Raw genomic sequence first — 21,067 nt, forward strand, 5'->3', positions numbered from 1 at the left:
TGTTGAAAAATTGTTTTGCTTGAAATGATCGTAAATGAACGAAAAATCGACGATTGTGTGTGCGTATTATGGAACATAACTAATAATTTGAAAATGTATGGGAGTTTGTTTTCTATAACAATCGATTTCAAATCGACAGACACAGAGAGCAAAAGACATACAGCATGCAAGTATGTATGCGTGTGTTTGCTGGTTATTTCTGCACTCAATGGATTGAGTTGCCGAGTACGATGGGAAATGGCAAAGTTGTTTGATTGAAAATGTATTTTTCTTACGTTACATCCATAGCGCGCATGGGACCACAGACGTGAAACAAATTCAAAGGAAGAAAAAAAAACGAAAATACGAAATAAAAAGCGAACCTAAGAGAACGCACCGAGTACACTCAACATATATATAAATGAAATATTGAAGTTGGCACTCTTTATAGTTTGTTATTTTGTTTTTCGTCTTGCTTTGGCGGGGTATAAATTTACTCAAATTTATTTTTCGCTGTTTAGTCGGTTTTCGTAGATCGCGTTGTTCGCATACCGTGTATAGACAAGAAGTTACAAACAAACAAAAAACGCACATCTATTCTTTACCTGACTAGTTGCGCGAATACAGTTTTTTTTTCTTTATTTCGTTTTGTGTTTATGCGCTCGTTGCTCTACCAGTTCAATTGTGGTTAGTATTTTAGAGTTTGATAGATCTCTCAATGTGAGATTGCAATTCGTTTTTGCTGTTTTGTTTCTCAGTTTTTGATCTTGTTTGACAATGTCGACCTCAGGTGTTTGGCTCTGTTATGCGCATAAAAGGTGCACTCTGTTGGTTGTATCGACAGTTTGCATGCACTGCAAGTGATTTATTTTCCATAGCCAGTGTGCATGTGATACTATTTTTTTTCTAACAGCTTTTTTTAAAGTCACGCATTGGAATGTTGAATGTATGCTATATGTGTTTAAAAAAAACCATGTGAATCGCTAACATTTGACACCGAAATGATGAAGAGAAAAAAATATATGCAACAACAAATCTTGAATGGAATAATTAAACTTGAAATACGGTGTTTTCAGCACCGATTCAAATTCAATCCATGGCTATCTGGCGGTGGTTTTTAAATCTGTGTGGTGTCGTGGTCAATGTGTTGATTCAATTGCAATTCGTAGTGCAATTTGTTCACATATTTTTCTTCAAATTAAACAAGTTAAACTAGTGCACATTGAAATGAAAGAAGTAAAGCGACAGAGTTTATAATATATATATATTTTTTTTTCATCTCTTGACAAGTGAAAACAAAGCTTTTTTTACGAGCAAAATTGAACGATTGTGTGCAACAGGCGTGTATAAAAGACGAACCAACCAAGTGTGTGTGTGTGCGCGTTTGTGCGCATATTCGTGAATGCAGTTATTTTCCATTTGTGTCATTTAATTTTCATTTGATTTCTAAAATTGTCATTCATTTCGCTTGCATTTTACTCGAAAAAAATCAAACGCTTACGATTTTCAAATTTGTGTAATATCGTGGATGGTTGACTTGTCTTTGATGATTGAAATTCGGTGTGTGATCGGTTTTGTCGAAAATGTCACAGCATCTGCTATGGCTACATTTAAAATATTGTGTTTGGAAAAATAAATGGTCGTGTTGAAATTGTTCGATTCGAATGGTCAACAAACCAAAGTGGAAAATGCAGTCGTCTAAATATGGACATTATAACAATTGCTTTAAGTGCTCTTTGCCAAACAACAGAAAAAGACACAATGCTTCGCAATTCGATTGCGTTACGGCCATTTTTAGTTTTCTGTTTGTCGACTATCTACTGCAGTAACCAGCAATAGTCATTTTTTTTTGCTCTCGAGACAAGGACAGAAATAGGCACATTAAGCCATTTGCCATCAAACATTCAAAACAATCGAGCGAATGGTTGAGTTTTAGTTGATTGTTACAATTGGTGTTTCAAAGTCATGGTACAATAATTCGTTGCAATAGTATTCCTCTGTTATTTTGATTGTTTCATCAAAAAACTTTTTTCACATTTGATATTTGTGGGGTTTTTGTTGTTGTTGTCTACTGAGGTAAAAGTGAAACATTTTTGAAAACAATAATGGCAACAGTGTCGCCCCACAATTCGAAGGAGCGTAAACAAAAACTATAAGCGAATTGACAAATAATTTTCACTCCGATTCCGGTCACGATATTAATTCATTGTCCATACAGTTGTTTGTATAATAAAGGATCGAATAAAAAGATAAACAAGAGCTAATAATCAAACTAATGAAAAACAAGCGCTATCGATATCACGTCATTTGATCTCTCTACTTATAATTTCCTGCTTATCATCATTCATCCATAAAAAACAAAATCCAAAAATCTTAACTATGCTCGTATTACATCAACTGATTAGATAATAACAGTAGCGCATCTGTGTTTCAAGTAAACGAGTACTCAATATCGAATTCAGTTCATACACCGATGCGATGAGATTGTGCATTCTTAGCTGTAAAAGCCATTTACTAGTTTAACTTGTTTTTAGTTGCTATGGGTCAATTCAAATGACTTTTCGTCGTTTACAATCAATACGATCTCTTCGGTTTGTTTCACATTCACAAGAGATATATTAGAAACAGCATCAACGAAAGATTTCGATTTTATAGCCATATTCACATCACTTAGAGTGTCAAATATTTTCTTTCACAATAATGAAAAATCATAAAATATACATTTACGTACATATACATTTGCGTGCGTGCGTTTTTTTTGTTGTAAATCTTAACTCTCAGCATCCACACCTTAAACATGTGAATTTCGTTATTGTATATTTTGTATAATTGAGATGTTTATGTAAACAGCGTAAACGTGCTAATACAATTGCAAAAGAAACAAATCTTTTCCAAGTACAAATCAGTGAATTTACGCATAAAAATTGGTGTTCGCCAATGTCTTCACTTTTGGAAATGGTGCCATCTTCACTTGTTACATTGTATTGAATACACTTGTTTAAATCGTTTTGTTCAATGATGATATTCACTTGAAAATCAGGTTTAAATAAAGGCATTGATTGGCCTTGAAGCCGAACCAGCTGAATGTAATAAGAATATATTGTCATTTTGCATGAAGAGTCTTTAACAAGAAAGTGTTAATCAAGTAAGTGTGAAAGGAAATGAACCGGTTGTATTTACGCTTATAATTTTATAATCCATTCTTTGTTCATCTTCAAGAACGCAATTGAAATGCACAAAAGAAAACAACCACATACACACACTACAACAAACCAAATATAATTTAAAACCGGCTTTTCATTTTCCGAAGTGCATGATTTGCACATTTTTCTGAATAATTCATTGAATGTTCAATTGAATGGCGCAACGCATGTGAAGCAGTTCATTATCAAATTTGAAGGCTTTGCCAAGATTTTCTTTCTTCTTCTCATCTCACATAACATTTTTGTATTTGAATGATAAAACAATATCAATACAATAAAAAAAAGCTACTTTATAATTCCTAGTTCAAGGTGAAATGCGTCAAGTTTAGTAATACACAAAAAGCGAAGAAAAAAAACGGTACAAAAATAATCCAGACGATATTTCGATGAACTTGAATTTTAAGAGTAAAAAAGAAAACGAAAGTCCAACGCCTGTTCCGATTTTATTATTCAATTTCTTACATAAAAATGTGCTTTTTGGTATCAAAAGCGATTTGAAATCAATAAAATGGCATGCTCTTCAATCCGGTATATTAAATATACCGTACTATATGTTGGCGAACATTGATTTGTAACCATTTTCACCAATGAAATGTGTTGTTTATTATTATCGCCGCAACAAATCATCTTCCAAACAAATTTGTCATTCATATCCGATGTGATTGAACGTATCAGTTTGATCGAATTCGTGCATTCGGTGTTCATTGCAAAATTCACCGTCTTCATTCATTCTCCACTATGTATATACATTTTCAATGTCTCGGCTACTGCATAAACCACACCGTTGCGACCACGCGCATCCACCGGTTACGGTTTCTCACTTTTTCTATTTTCTCTTTCATTCTTTCTCTTCAATGTAAAAGTATGCAAATCAAGCTCTAATACTCTTGAATAAAAAAAAAAAAAGAAATACATAAATAAATACGATATTGCTATTTTCATTCATAGTAAATTTACGAATACGACAAACAGACGCATATAAAAAATCGAAATACTATCTATCGCAAACGATACATAATTCAGATAAAAGTAGATTAGGTGCACGATTGCGAATCATTGGACGAATATTTTTTCAATCATTCACTATCCAATTTTTTTTCTATATTAAATTTCCAACGTTCGTAAATTGTGTATATTTGCAATTTTCAAGGTCATACTCTCGCTTTGGAAATATTGTCCAAAAAAAATAAAAGCGGACAATTCACATTTCTCTCTAGTTTTATGTTTGCGGAAGTGTTTGTTCATAATAAGAATTTCTTGGCAATATTGTACATACCACATACACCAGCCAAATGTCGTGCTCATCAATCAAATTACCTTTCAAAATATTGGGGAAAATTGTACACAATGTGTAATGTGCCAAGCTCAGTTTCATTTTTGTTCTGGCTGCTGTTTTGGTGGTGTTGTTGTCGTTTTGTTGATATTTTATCATTCTTCTTTTCCATTTCATTCACTTTCTCGCTAACGTAAGTTGACCTTCATAATATGACAATGTGGTAAGCATATAGTGCCATACAGAATACATGTCGCGAATGCTCGAAGAATGTGGTTCATGTAATATGGGTGAAAGACAAAAAACACACAGAGAAACAAAGAGAGAGAAAGAGAAAATTTTCATTTTTTTTTGTTTACATGAACTTGCACAATGTTGCGAAGCCCACTCAATGTTAACATTACGCTGAAAACCGGTTCCTGACATTATTTCATTGCATTGCATTGTTATTTCCATACAAAATTCAATGATCTATTTATAAATCGCTGAATGCGTGTTTTTATACGAATAATTTTTTTTTTATCATCTTGAACATAGGCGGTACCAATTAAGAAGAGAAATTTGTGCGCGTGTGTGTATATGCAGAAGTGTGAATTAAAGAATAACGTTGAGAATGGGCACCCGGACAGCAGCCAATTCACTTGTAAAACGTACAGCATTTTCATCGGCAATTAACATTTTTCCGAATGAAGTGGCATCGGAAATAGTCGCCGAACATGATTCACCGAAAAATGCACAAATTCGACCATATTCGGAGGTTCCCGGACCAAAAGGACTGCCGCTCATCGGAAATTCATGGCGTTTTGCACCACTAATCGGTAAGAAATTTTAATATTTTATTTTAGCGATCATAAAATGGCATTTTTCCTAAATACCAGACATTTAATTTATAATTGTCGAACGAATTTTCTTTTCGATACGCAAATCAACCGGTTTTTATTTTTACAAAGCAATTTTAACGGAAACCCAAAATAACGGGCTACACTTATTTCTGAAGACATATAAAAAAAAGTTCGACAAATTGAAGTAAAATCAGTCGACACTTAATTTACATTATTCATTAAGTGAAGAGAGAGAAAAAGAGTGAGAGAGATATGGAAAGAGAGGGTAATAGTTGTTAAAAAAAACCAGTTCAATGTGAATATAAGGTTCAATATTTTCTGCTCTCACATCTCTTACATAATTCTGGAACGAGTTGTCACTGAGCAAGCAAGCTTCAAATCTAAACGCATCACGTACACTTAAATACTTAAACATCCATTTAATTTATTGATCTTTTTAAGAATTTATTTGGCACCACCAACAACAAAATATTTACTCATTTGAATAGATGCGATGATAGAATTGACACGTTGTCAATTTGCTGTTAAGCTAGAATGGCCTTGGGTCTCTTTAACAAATAGAATTAAGGAATTCTTTTCTAAAGTTAATATATTCAAGTGTTAAGTTCAAAATCGATTCTATCTTCAATTCTTAACTCACATATTTATGGATGGATGTGGATTTTTTTTATTAATATTTCTGAAATTTGTTGAATGTTGTCATTATAATTGAGCAGTATGATTGCGTTTTCACAACATCAACGCCACCAAATTGTTGAAATGTTTTCGAATTTCAGTTTGAATGGAATCCGCCAATAATTGAAGCAATACAATAGAAAAATATATGAAGATTGTTCGAGAACCTTAAATAATCAATGACAATAATTGTATATGTGTGTGTCTTATTTGTCAAATACGTAGGTCAATATCGTATTCAAGATTTGGACAAAGTCATGTATTCGTTGAACAAACAGTATGGAAAAATCGCAAAAGTTGGTGGCCTCATCGGACATCCGGATTTATTGTTCGTATTTGATGGCGATGAAATTCGAAACATTTTCAAAAAAGAAGAAACATTACCACACAGGTGAGTTCGAGGCCATCGAATACTTTTAATCACTTGTTTTTTTCTTCACATATGATGTACAATTTGTTAATGCTTTTTTTCTCTCTCATTTGCTTTAATTGAAAAAACATATATAACATAAAATGTATACAGACCGTCAATGCCATCGTTACATCATTATAAATCGAAGCTGCGAAAGGATTTCTTTGGTGATGACGCTGGTTTGATTGGAGTGTAAGTATTTGTGAACAACAATCATTTACATTGTGCCGCAAAACAATTAGATTGATTGAGTGCTTTCGATTTAACGAAATAAAAAATCGTGCTTTAAAAATTGTAGGCATGGCGAAAAATGGGATAATTTCCGTGCACAAGTTCAACATGTGATGCTGCAACCATCAACAGCTCGCAAATATATTATGCCACTTAATGAAATTGCCAACGATTTCATGGATAGGTATTTGAATTTTTATTCACATTTTCACACATGTACGACATAAAACCGAATACGTAATGACATGCCACCGATTCATTCGCGTATACTGTCGATTGTTTTTTTTGTCATTCTTGTTTTTCTTCTGTTCATCCCCACATACAAATGGGCTTTAATTGAAATCGATCGATTTCGAATTAAGAGAATTAAAAAAAAAAAAAATCATTTCAACTTATTTTACCCAGGGTACACGAGATGCGTGACGAAAATAATGAATTGCCTGGAAACTTCTTGAGTGAATTATACAAGTGGGCGTTAGAATGTGAGTGTTCATTTTCTTTCAATAAATAGCACACAAAAACGATTACAACAATGGAAAATTAGGAAAAAATTGCGAGCTGACAAAACGTTTTTTTTTTTTCGTTTAACTAAATTTTTCCAATTTAGCGGTGGGTCGTGTAGCGCTTGATACTCGTCTCGGATGTGTTAGCAAAGAGGGTAACGAAGAATCAAAACGTATTATCGACGCAATCAATACATTTTTCTGGACAGTTGCTGAAGTCGAGCTACGGATGCCAGTTTGGCGATTTTACGAAACCAAAGCCTACAAAAACTACATCGGAGCTTTAGATAGTTTTACTGAGTAAGTAGCACACTCAATATACGATCGTTTTATTTTATCCATCTCATGACACAATTTTCTTTTAATAAAAATTCAACTCACACCATTATAGACTCTGCATGAAGCACATTAACATTGCAATTGAAAACATGAACAATAGCAAAACAGTCAAAGAGGAGGAGAATCTGTCAATTATTGAGCGTATTATGCAAAAAACCGGAAATCCAAAGATAGCCGCTGTCTTAGCTTTAGACTTATTTTTAGTTGGTGTTGATACGGTAAGCGCATTCGGTAACATTATCATTACATATATAAAACCACTGCGAATCTCATGCAGATGAATTTGTCTTATTTATTTTTATTTCTTTTTTTTATTACTTTCTTCGTTCAACGTTTTGGCTTTTACATGTCACTGTTGTGTGAGTAGACTTCAGTAGCAGCCACATCAACCATTTATCAACTAAGTCAGAATCCCGACAAACAAGAAATACTTTACAAAGAGCTAAAATCAATAATGCCGGACGTACGAGCACCTGTAGATACGAAAACATTGGAACAAATGCCATTTTTACGTGCTTGCATTAAAGAAACACTGAGGTATATCACAAATAACTAAATGTGCCTAGGCAAATACTCTAATTATATTTTATCTTATCAGATTGTACCCCGTTGTCATTGGAAACGGACGAAATCTACAGTCGGATGCAGTCATCGCTGGTTATCATGTACCAAAAGGGGTAAATATCATTTATTTATTTTGTTTCGATATCTCAATTAGTCGAATAAATCCCACATTATTCATTTGATCTCACTTTTTTTCTCTCGCTTTTTTTCATGGTGCATGGACAGACACATGTCATCTTTCCACATTTAGCTGTGTCGAATTCGAATGAATATTTCCCAGAACCAGAACGCTTTTTACCGGAAAGATGGATTAAACGAGGCGAATTGAGTAAGTATTAGAATTATTGGCAAGCATCATTATAGATAGATAGGGTGAGCGAGGGCGACAGAAAGGCAGAGAGACAGAGAGATCAGATACTCATTTGCTAATGAAATGTTATAAAATCTGTAGGTGATGTGTCAGGTTGCCCACATGCTGGTCAAAAAATTCATCCATTTGTTAGTCTACCGTTTGGATATGGGCGTCGCATGTGCATTGGTCGTCGATTCGCTGAAAATGAATTGCATATTTTGGTCGCAAAGGTAATTTATAGAGAGCGAGATTGTGTGTGTTTTTTGTGTATACTAACTCACTAATATTTTTTCTCTCTCCCGTTTTTGTATTTTGCTTATATTTTCTTTTTTTTTTCATATTATTTTACAGTTCTTCCGAAAATACAAAATTGAATACAATTACGGTAAACTCACATACAAAGTGAATCCAACATACATTCCGGAACAACCATTAAAATTTAAATTGACTGAACGACAAAATTGAAGCGACCACAGTGTGCACCAATTGCTTCAATCCATTGTGGCCAAATGCTCTAAATATGTTTTTTTTAGTGTTGTTATTTGTATCCATCAAACTATGCAAAAATGAATAATGGGCGCACCAAACATTTCCCGGTGTGTGTGAGAGAGTTTGTGTGTCTGCTGTAATTTGGCGCAACAATTTGTCAATATTTAATCACCAAAATGTCAAACTGAAGCCAATTAAATAATAAATCACGTTATCTATTTCGAACAGACAATATATTGAATTAACTGGTCAACTGAGCTGACAGTACGTTAGCCAGCTAAATGAATATGAAACAATAGTTAGTTCAATATATTGTCTGATTTCGAATGCTTTTTATTTTCGAGCCAAATTATATATGACCAATTTCCTATCAAACAGTCTTTTCATAAATTAAATGATATCGATTGGATAGAACAGTGATTACATGAATTACCAGAATCTGTAATTTAAAAATAATAAATAATCTATATGTGTTTAAATTAAAAATCAGATCAAACAGCATAAAAGCTGCGAGTTAAAGAGCAAAATTCAATCCATTTTGAATTATTATTTTGGAGTAAGCGCCGGATTTATATGGCCGCAAAACCATACCAACCACAAACATTAACTATTAATTAATAAAACAATTTACCAATTTGTTTAAATATTTGCTTAAAAAATTAATTTCATACCGCATAGGTTTATTCGAATTACAACTTATTTGTATTTGTATATTGCATTGTATTATATATTTGATGTACAACGAAAAAAATTGTAAAAACAAGAACGACAGAGAATAAAATAAAAATTGAACAACATAAAACATGAATACTCACTATTTTGCGGAATCATTAAGTTGATATTCGTTGCTTCGTGAGAAGCATTCTTGAACACCAGAATCCTGCCACAGTCGTTTCATTGCCGCAAGTAGATCCTCGGAAAATGGTTCTGTGTCATGCATTCGCTGACATACATCAAATACCATTTTAGCATCGCTCTGTATGTGTACAATACGAATCCGAAAGAACCGATCGGGTGAAAAAAGAGAAAGAACAAATGTAAATTATCATCTGGTGACTGAGTGCAGTTGTAAAATGTATATCGGTATGATGATGGGAATAGCGAAATGGTCAGAAATTAGCAATGTTCATCAACAACGATCCAAAAGAGAAAAAAAAAAGGCGACAACAATATGAGAGCTATATTTACGAGCCGCTATTCTCCAGTGTACAGAAAATAGGACATAGACAGATAAATATGCAGCAAACAAGAATGTTAGACTAGACTTAGGTTATACTAATAATTGCAAAATGGCCCGCATTACTCTGGAGAATCTGCTGGTGTCAAAGGTTATGCGCATAAATTTTCATATATTTTTCACACACATTCTCCGCATCGTTTACATCCTTCTAACATTCACAGTGCAATTTGCAAGAGACGAACGAAAAAATGAAGCAGAGAGAAATAAAAGCATAGTGTGAACACGGATAGCCCGAAGCCTGCCGTTGTACGTGCACAGTGTACATAATTTCAGTTTAGCATACAATTCGTGAATTTAACGCAATATCCTGTTTCGTTTCGCATCGATCCAGACCAAACCATCAAAGTTTTTTTCAACAAATTATGCTGATTTCGTTATTGTTACGGGCCTAGGAAATGCCAACCATAGCACAATGCTCATTAACACTGGAATGCGGAAAAATTTGGAAAATAAGTTAAAATGTTGCGTTGTCATTACCCCAAAAGCATACATATTAAATTCAGGTTGAGCTCCTTCGCGTCTCTTTTTTGTTTGAAAAATGTGAGAATGATCGTTGTGTTGTTACGTGTACGGACTTGTTTAAATATGCCTGTAAAATACATTCGGTGCAAAAATGCTGCGAGACAAATGATGAATGAAATAAGAGATTCCAAAATATGAATGCAAATCTGTTTTTTTTTTGTTCGTTCGCCAAAAAAAAAGTTTACGAGAATAAAGAAAGCTATGATTGAATTCATTCTTAGTCTGTGCCATTGTAACGAATTGTGAATGCGAATGACGGGAATAATCTCCTTGTGAACACCCATTTATGGGTGCTTATGTGGCGCGTATAAATCTTGGCTACAACATTGTACATTTAATTGTGCGGTTTGAATAAAAATACCACCTCATTATAACATTGTGCTGTCGCACGAAAGACGACGAAAAAAAAACATGGTAGGTAAAGAAAACCGCACGCTAAGCGATATCATTCAGCTGTAAAGTCTTTTTTTTGTTGGATCGTCGCTGGTAAAAGCATTTACCGCTCTCATTCCACGGCTCACTCTATTGAATTACGTTTCCTTCGACAACCCCCCACCCCCATGGGGTTTGAATACCACCACTATAAACAATTAACACTCTCATCCTTGCTATCATCACGATGAATTTCGCGACGACGACGACAGCAACGATAACTTACCTCTCTTTCATTGTTGCCGTATTGAATACTTAGATTAGGCATGGCTCTTAAAATTGCAACTAGTGATTGTATTGTGTTGCTATAAACCACGGGTCGATATTGTTTAAAGTCTTCAGATGTGAAGCCACTTTCGTGAATAATTCTAAAAATAACGAGAGAAAATAAATGAATGAAACCGCACACACAAACACGATTTGTGTGAGTATGTATTAGAAAAATAAATGGTATTCTATTGAAAATTTTATGTAATTCACATGCCATTCATGTTAGAATTACAGAGCATAAACGATTTAACAAATAAAATGGAATCAAATCGATTGAAATATCACAAAAAAATAAAAGAATAAGAAATATGGTAGACTAGAATAAAACGATTTGCATAAACTTACTTCATTTGCTTAACGATTGTACTTTTGCCGGATTCACCTGCACCTGTGAGTCAAACAACAAACATTTGAAAATTAGATTCACTTACATTAAAATTGCAAAATAGACTCGTTTAATAGTAGGCATGAGCTCCATTTTGTCCCATATCGATCGAAAAATGCATCAAACAGCTCATTTAAATATTTTATTTCATCAAAACTACAAAAACAAACGAAATTGACACCGCATTTGGGAAAAGTTTTTTTTTTTTTTTTTTTTTTTCAGAAAAATAACGAAAGTTGAAATGGAACCAAAAACAAACTTCAAGAAAATTCATTCTTGATATTTTAAAATTGGCCATTGCAATACAGATAAATGTATTTTCATAAATTTGTTTGTTGAGTTTCGATTTTGAGTTCGTTTCGTTTTATTTTATTCTATTTTTTTTATGGCAAATGGATGATAAAATTATTTTTATCGATTTTCCAAACGACAAAAAAAAAAGCTAGCCGTCACAAACTTTTATCACTCCATGTATATGCAAAATATGGTGTTTTTGATGTTGGCTTTTTAAACTTCCCGAATTATTTTACGACAATAGATAACTCTGTTATTTCAGTTAATAGGGTTAGTATGTAGCATATTCGATTCAGTATAAGAACACATCAAAAAACTATAGAGAGAAAGACATTTGTCAGAATGCAATCTCATTTATGCATATATTGCCGCAAACTAAGTATTTTCTTTCTCGCTCCCTCTTTTGCTGCGATATATTATCATTTTTTAAATAGAATTCTCATAATTTATCATTCTCCGTATATATTTATTATTTTACTTCGTATTTCGGGTGTTTTGCACTTATGTAATGTTCAAATGTTGGTCATCATAATAAACATGGCCAAATTTCAATTGAAACAGATAACACAGCGTGTAAATTAGATTTGAAGAGACCTAAAAAAATGTGATTACGTTTTATTCTCATTTAATTAAATGGAACCAACACGACGCAGACGTATTTTGAAGTTGAATTAAATTTGAACAAAAAAAAAAAAAGAAAAGAAAAGAGAGAAATATCCAAATGTATTTTCTTTTGTCAATTGCGCTGTGACGATTGACTAGAAATATTTCTTGGTCTAGCATTGTAAATGAAGAAGTTGCGATGTATAAAACGAATACAGCACGCAGACATTGGCAGAAGAAAAGCTCAACTATTTGAAGCGTAACAATGGAAACAAGATGAAAAAGGCTTGTTGAGAAACAATTGATACTCTCAGTGCGAACCGCGCGACATTAACAGTATAATATACAGAATTTTATACCGTATGATGTAAGAGAATCAAATCCTTTTTTCCTAACTCGATATTTCTTTCATTGCTCTTTCGGCCTCACTCCATCCTCTTGGCTTTCATTCGATTCTTTTTCTGTCAATGTGTAGCAATGGTGTTTCGCTTTGTGTGAATGTTTGCGCGTGTTTATATCTATATCAATGTGTTATGTATTTGTAAGTACCATTCCTTGATACGTTTTAATATATGACATGCTTTTGGCAAATGTTTAAGCGTTATGTTGCAAATACAACACGCACACACTTTACGCCCATATCCAATGTCACTTTCAGATATCTCACACACATACACATATATCCAGAGAAATATCGGCCATTGTATCATGAATCCTGGACAAAATGCTGGCATTCGTTAAAAAAGCATAAAAAAACGTGTATGAATCGAATTCATGCGAAAGCACAAAAAAAGAGAAGTGTACACACAGTTATTGTGTATAATTCGTAGATTTACGAGTAAAAGAAAGAGCTAATGCGCGCACGACCAAATGAGATGAAATGACTATAAAAAGCAATTTTTATTATTTGACCCATTTGAATGAGATTTACACAAACTGCCATGTATTCCATGGGTATAGCGACAAATTTACACAGCGAGAACAAAAAAAAAACAGTATCGAGGAAAAAAAGTATCCATAAAATACTGTGAAACATTGTTCGTACATCAGTGCTTGAAGTATGTTATGCTTCGACTTGTATTTCCTTCCATTATATTTTGTTTCTTTTTGTTCTTGTTTTAGTTTCGATACTGTGCAGCAAACAGTTCAAGTAATTGGGTAATTTTCATGTGCTTATGATTTGGACAGTTCTTTTGCGAATGCTTTTTTTATGGCGTGGAAATCATATTCACATTCGTTGCTAAACATTTTCTTGTTCTCTACATGCTCGATTCTATATAAAAAAACAATGACCTGGGTGAGCTGTTTGTGAGTCATTGCAATGTGATCAACAGTGACAATTATGATTACAACAACAACGACAACGAAGAATAAATAGAGAAAATAACAATAAATTTCGATTCGGCCAATTGAGATGTTATTTCTCTGACTGATGGTTATTGCGAAGACGACAAAATTTCAAATGCAGTCGACAAAAAAATAATAATATAGAGCAATTAAAATGAAATGTTCGTCGTGCACACGTGCACATGGCAATTCGATTAGAGGTCTAATTAATCGACTCTCCCGATTGAACTATCCAACACGCACGCTGCACGACACATGAACTGTATCAATGAAACATAAACAATTTCATTCTCTTCGTCTATTCGCTGTAAAATTTTATTCCATTTCGGTCGGTCGTTGTTGCTGAACGGTTTCAGTATTGGCTTTAGTCGATGTATAATTTTGCTCTTTTTTTTCTCGAAAGAACGCTATTTAGTAAGAAATTCACAGTATCGCTTTTTTACAATTGATTAAATGGGCGCAAAAAAACAAACCATTGCGTCTAGCTAATTATTTTTAGATTAAGTATGTAAACAAAATGTGTGGCTCACATACAGCGATAGAATGCATGTTAAAATGCCAGGCGAAAAAAAATGGTTGTTTTTATTGCTCGGCAAAAAACACTCATATATAGAACAAGTCTCTTTCAATTTTCAACTGGAATATGTATACATTTTCAACTGTGTATAATCGAATTTCTGGTTTGTGACTTAGACTCGATTGCGAATTCAGTAATTCACATACAATTGAATGTAATAATTTAACGCTAGTTATTTTGTTTAAATTTCGTTCGTTCGATGTAAATTAAATAGGTTCGAAAATAATACAAATTATGATTTGATTAAAGACGTCATTACTCTATATATACATAATGCGTACGTTGCTTAATTTACTTCACCCTCGAAATGTTTGAAATTTGAAATGGAGTTATGATTTGTGCGGCAAATTACGTCATTTGTCCATGAATAAAACGTTTTTATATACAAACACAACACATTCAATGGGATGGACGTGTGTGTGTGTATGGGCATCAGTATGCAATGAACAGAAAAACGAAATGTCATTATGGCTGAATCAACATTTATTACACTTACCTAATAGCAGTAACTTAATATCTTTAGCTGCTTGAATTCCATCTTCTTTGAGATTTCGTTCAATTAAACGACTACGAGCTGCTGCTGCCCGCTCTTCAGCTGACTGTGCGCAGCCCATCGTGCGAATCGCTTCTACGCAAAACGTTTTGAAAACTTTTTAAATTTCGGCCGTTTATTCCGGCCGAACACAGATACCAGGCGAAAATAAACCAAAAAAATCAACCCAAATTAAACAATAACGCAACAAACTCTTCGTCAGTCGTTTTGGTTCAGAGTTTTCTTCTTTTTGGGACTCCAAATTTTTTTTGTTTTAAATATTTGTTCGTCGACTTTCGATTTCTCACACTGTCTCTCCCTCTTTTTTCCAAATGACTCTCTTTCACATACAACACTCTGTGTCTTCAAGATCAATCCGTTCCTTTTATCGTTTTCTTTATTAACGCATATGTATTTTTGAATAAGTTCACTTTTTGTTCTTTTTATACAGTTCACAGTTCACCACCAACTTAAATTAAGAGCGTTGAGCGTTTATTTGGACTATTTTACTTTTCTAATTTATTCGGCCAATATATCACTGTTGTATTTGAAAATATCATAGATTTAATATAAACAATTAAGAATTAATCTGATTGAATATTTAAATCCGAATGTCATTTCATACGGCATTTTTCTTACACATTTGATTGTTTGCCATTTGATTGCCTACTCGTCAAGCTTTTGGCGATTTAAACATCTATTTTATTTTAGAAAAAGATAATAAGAAACAATTGTTGAAATCTACAGTTTCACGAGGTTCAAATATGTCAGACAATCAAAATTGTATTATCAAATGACCATTATTGGACATCTCAGCTTTAAATTTAATCATTCTATGGTTGTCTAAAATGAGAGAAATATAAACGCGCACTAAATGAGTCTATGATGATTACAAGATCATCGTTGTTTTTCCACCGAACGTAACAAACATTTTTACTCCCAAGAAATGCATTATCTCAATGTTATAGAAACAAATCATTCAATCCATTTTCTGAACAATAAATAATCGAATATTTTAAGTTAATCACATTAAAAAATGTGTTCACAGCAACAAATGTTTCCATATAGTTTATAGAATCACTGAAACATAAAACAAACACACGAAAAATTCATCAATATGGCAACGTACCAAGTCAATTACTTTCAAATTTTCAATTCATCCAAACCGAATGCCATCGACATTGAATCGATTTTCTTGAAAGTGACAAACAAAATCTTTGGTAAAAAAAATTGAATGGACTGTTTTTGCCAGACAAAAATGTAAAATGCCATCAAGCAGAGTTTTAGTGATTCTGAAGTGCATCGGAGGTACTTAAGAGGTAACGTAGTTTGTTTGTTTTTTTTTTTTTTTTTTGTAAATGTTGAGGAATTGTATTGATTCATTTTAATTTCAACTTTATTTTGTCGTTCATTTCATAAATTTGCCACAATAATAGAGCACATAACGGAATCAAATGAAAACCACTCTATGAAATGAAAACATAATGTGTACAAAAAAACTCCTTTAAAAGAGAGAACATTTTTCGTCTGATTATTTTTTAAAAAATCCACTACAAAATTTATGTGGAAATTTAAATTCTGTCTTTTCTATGTTGTACAATGCAGCCAGCTCATTTTTTTATCATCGAATTTGCTCTCAGAACGACAATGAGCCTCAACGACAATTCGGTGGGCGAGTTGAATGGTTTCATTTATATAAAATGAGAACGAATGTAACGTGTAGACTCACTATTATAGAGTAATTAAAAAGTTTTTTTCTCCATCGTTAGTCGCTGTAGTCAGTTACGTTGTGTTTTAGTTGTATTATTCGTTGTTATCGTCACATGAAATATGTTTAAAAAAAGAGAAATAAAATAAAATTTGTCTCTCGTTTTTCACTTTGTCTAAGCAACACGTACATACAGTTCGTGCAAGTGCCCAACCCTTAGTAAACACACACATTGCTGAATAAACGAGAACACTCCATTAAAACCATATTCAACAACGGCAACCGACAGTATGAACAAAAAAGAACGAATAAAACGGCAAAGGAGAGATAGATGCACACGAACCGCACCGTGAAAAACAAACTCATTGTTTCGCTTTGCCTTTCGCCAGCATTTCTATCATTTTCGAGATTGTCAACATAGTCGTGAATATGATAATTTTCCTAATTAGAGCCGATTTTAACTAATATACCAAAATGAAATTCCCGTGTGATTATCATTTGAATATCAAATATATATTGTCAACAAGTGTGGTGTGTAAACACTCGCCCTTTTATATTAATATTCAATAATATTTTTTGCATTCATTTCAAATTCAAAATTTCAATACTAAATCAAATTCATATTTTATTACTGTCGCCAGATCAATCCAGAAAAGCAGAAAAACTTCTTTTTTCCCCTCTTTGAATGTGTTGATTTGTTCGCTTTCGACCAAACTTTCCGAACGGCAGACAATTTAATATATACGTTTGATAGCAAAGAATAGTGATTATGTAGAAATTACAATTGATTGACACAAAAATTTTGGGGTTGTTGACGTGGTTTGAATTAAATCGAAAAAAAAAACGAAATTGGAGGGAAAAAAAACGTGAATGGTAAAATGGTTGGTCATATTCTATAGGAATGTCAAGTATGTGAACTGTACGGTATGAATTTCAATTTTCCGGCTGTGTCAAATTAATCGACTTTGCAAAATTTCAAGAGCCAGAGAAATTCGAGCATCCTAATGTTCCTTTTGACCTACCAATCCCTCCTTAGTAGGCTTGAAATTTCCTTGCGGGCGACAAACACTTGTGAACCGAATCAAACACATACACACATACATATACACACATATATATATATAAATGCACACTAACAGGCGTACATTTTGGTTTGATGTAACGAAAGTATCACAGAAAGGCGGAAAAATCGATAAATTTCTATGACGGGCAATATGTTAATCAGAAATCACTCACATTTGCACGCACACACCGAGGGAGTATTCTTTTGCCACTCAACGCTATCCGTGTGATACCAAAAAGACAACACACAAGCAATCTCTCTACATACATACACACATATATATATATATATATACAGTCATTCACACACACTCTTGCACACTATTATGTATCCACTTCACACAACAGTTTTTCGTTCTATATTCAATTGATTAATTTTTCGTGTAAGATATTTTTTCCTCTTTCATTTCGTTGTATTCGTTCATTCTGCGGTTTTACCGATGAAAACGCTTTTTTTCCCGTTCATTTTTTATGGCTCTTTTCTCTTGTATTTTATTGCCCTTTGACTAGAACATTTTATCACTAAATTACAATGAACACAATTAATGCTCTCTCTCTTTATCTATTGATAACAAGAACAAAAAAAAATTTACATTTTTTTCTCTTGTTTTATGATTTTACAAATAGATTTCGATGGATTTTTTCCATTGGCATTTTATTGAACACATTACACTGACTCATATTGATCATACATTCAATTGATTGTTATAAATTTCGGTTCAAACGATGGAAATTTTGAAATGAAAAACGATGCGAGCTTTTCTGTATTGAACACATCATTCTCGTTGCAAAATTCGGTTGATTCGTATCGAGCGTATTTCTCCTACCAATTTCATTATTTCTTTCTTTCTTTTTTCTAACACTGTGCACACTATAACTGAGCTGATTTCTTTTATTCTCGATAAATCGAAAAACTTGAAATTCTTTGATAAATTAATTCACTTGTTGTTCGATTTGATTTGTAAAAAAATTTCATTTATCAGACTGAAGACTTTGAATGGAAAAACAATTTGTACAAATAGTCCGCCATATTTTCTCTCTCTTTATGTCACACAGAACGTTTGTTAAATGCTCTCGCACACAATTTGACTACGCGATGTTTTCACTTTTCACCCAAAAATCCATTTTTCTCCTTCAGCTGCTTCTGCTTTTTGCTACTGCTGCTGATTTCTCTTCGTCTTGTTCTTGTTCTCTTCATACGAATTTCCGTACGATATTATTTTGTAGCGTATGGTGTTTTCTCTTTTCCAGTATATGCATCCAATATCATCAAATAATCTTTAGCGCAACAATTGCGACTGTCGTTTGCACCGTGTTACCACACTCAAGTGGTGCTCAATGGAAATGGAGTGAAATCGAGATTTTCGTGTTTGTTTGAAAAACAAATTTCGATGAAAAATACAATTTACAACTCAAACCAAAAATAATACTCCAGCGAAAAAAACGATTTTTTTGGTTCTTTTATACAAATTTACTGATAGAAAACTGTATGATAATAGAAGGGCGGAAAAATCGTTGATGTAAATACTTTTCGAATTGTTTGCGTGGAACGCGACGCTCTCCGCATTTGATACGATAGCTTTGGCCAAGTCAATGTGATGTTAGAACGTTTGTTGTCGTTGCCATTGGTAGTGGTGGTGGTAGTGGTAAAGATAGTGGTGGTTTTTTTTATAACAATGTGATGCCCTCTCATTTGACGATGTGTTAGTGTGTTTTGTGCGTGTGTATGCATGTATGACAGTAATAAATTCAGTTTGTTGAATCAGAGTTTATATGCGCGTGTTGGATTGGATGTTCAATTCATTCACGGTTCCCCTACGCATACACATACAAAAATGTATATTATATTTATATTGGGTATGTTGTGGTCCCATCACCGGATTCTATCGTATATTTAATTTCAATTCAATTGCTTTGCGATGCGTGCAAGAACATTTTTCGATAAACTTTTTTTTCGTCATTTTCTTCTTCTTCTTCTTCTAGTATTTTGATAGTCCAATTGAACTGCCAATACATACACAAACTATAGTGTACAATGGAAATTCTTGGAAAAATTATTGCACATATTTACATACAACCACATGTGCACCATGGCACAATTTCCACACTTTGAACAATATACACACAAAGATACACATACACATCGGCAGAGAGACGTGAAATTGAAAAATCTGTAACGAAATTCACATATATTCTAATCTCGATTCATGTCATTTCGCAGAAGACGAAAATGAAAATAGCCTTAAACAACAATTATTCTATGCAATTTTTCCTAAAAAATTTCCTTTGAAACACACCATAACTATCGACATTTTTCCTCACCAAAATCACACTTAAACTAAACCGCGAATTTCTTTTGCTTCGTAAAAATTGCGATATACGTTTGTATATCACACATATATTAGTTATACTTATAAAAAAATTTTTTTTAACGGAGCCGCCCTAAAGCTCATCAACAACAATGAGCGCGTTCAATACAGCCGCATCGAATAAAGAGTTTACATCTATACACAGTTACATACGCATATCGCGCACAACGAATACATATTACATATTGGAGACTAAACATACAATGAATACACCTAATGGATATTCGAATGGAATGGAATCACAGCAACGACGTGTTTGAAAGAGAAGAGGATAAGTATTGGAACATAAAGTGTCATGCAGGATAGAATGAAATAAAAAAAAAAATTATAAATACGAAATACATACACACACAATGACTTTTACAGAAGAAAACATAACAACCACGCCATAAAACCGGGGAGAATTAGCGTGCGCGACAATTGTGAGTAACGGTTGTTCTTTATCAGTAGTAATACTCTTCTCTTTTTCTCGTGTCCAGCTAAACCGTTCGTTACTTGTTTTCATCGCGCCAGACGCTTACGGCTACAGAATAAAATGTTCAAGCATCAGGCCAAGAATGAAAATATGCCCGTTGTTACATACACACACTTATGCCACACTCTTTTTCGGATGAAGAAAAAAGAGGCAAACTTGAAACGGCCAAATGAGCAACCATACTTCATTTCTATTGTAAAATCATATAAAATCGTCGGCTTTGATATTTCTTTCTTCTATCTACCTCTCTCTTTCTCTATCTATTTATTTCTTCTTGCTAAATGAACCATGTGTGAAACATTTCAGAATAAACATTTTCATAAATTCCACATTTCATCTGAAAGCCGATTTCAGCGTTGTACTTTTATTCAGGCATTCAATCTACTGTC

The 21,067-nt window shown here is 33.3% G+C and overlaps 2 protein-coding genes across 7 annotated transcripts in view; one reads left to right on the forward strand and one right to left on the reverse strand.

Annotated features, from left to right (window-relative positions):
• The window catches only part of LOC116338929 (G protein alpha o subunit), a 43,917-nt gene that overhangs the window by 18,323 nt on the left and 4,527 nt on the right, over positions 1-21,067 (reverse strand). For 2 of the 6 annotated variants that reach the window (XM_031764507.1, XM_031764508.1), the window contains exons 3-5: positions 11,672-11,714; positions 11,283-11,424; positions 9,678-9,838 (exon numbers count right to left, since the gene is read on the reverse strand). In XM_031764507.1, coding sequence (XP_031620367.1) covers positions 9,678-9,838; positions 11,283-11,424; positions 11,672-11,714 — 346 coding nt within the window. Of the gene's footprint in view, positions 1-9,677; positions 9,839-11,282; positions 11,425-11,671; positions 11,715-15,028; positions 15,603-15,703; positions 15,719-18,661; positions 19,010-20,131; positions 20,204-21,067 lie in introns of those variants that run through there. The other 4 variants (XM_031764512.1, XM_031764510.1, XM_031764513.1 and 1 more) reach the window with 4 other exon arrangements.
• LOC116338928 (probable cytochrome P450 49a1) lies at positions 501-9,630 on the forward strand. Its single transcript, XM_031764506.1, has 13 exons — positions 501-666; positions 4,993-5,273; positions 6,198-6,363; positions 6,496-6,576; positions 6,683-6,799; positions 7,021-7,097; positions 7,223-7,418; positions 7,510-7,675; positions 7,825-7,994; positions 8,056-8,134; positions 8,247-8,349; positions 8,473-8,603; positions 8,725-9,630. The coding sequence occupies exons 2-13, from the start codon at positions 5,069-5,071 to the stop codon at positions 8,836-8,838; spliced, it is 1,605 nt and encodes a 534-aa protein (XP_031620366.1). The 5' UTR covers positions 501-666; positions 4,993-5,068; the 3' UTR covers positions 8,839-9,630.

This window comes from Contarinia nasturtii, unplaced genomic scaffold (genome assembly GCF_009176525.2).
Source record: "Contarinia nasturtii isolate CC-2019 unplaced genomic scaffold, AAFC_CNas_1.1 Cnas_scaffold_414, whole genome shotgun sequence".
Taxonomy (NCBI): Eukaryota; Metazoa; Arthropoda; class Insecta; order Diptera; family Cecidomyiidae; genus Contarinia; species Contarinia nasturtii.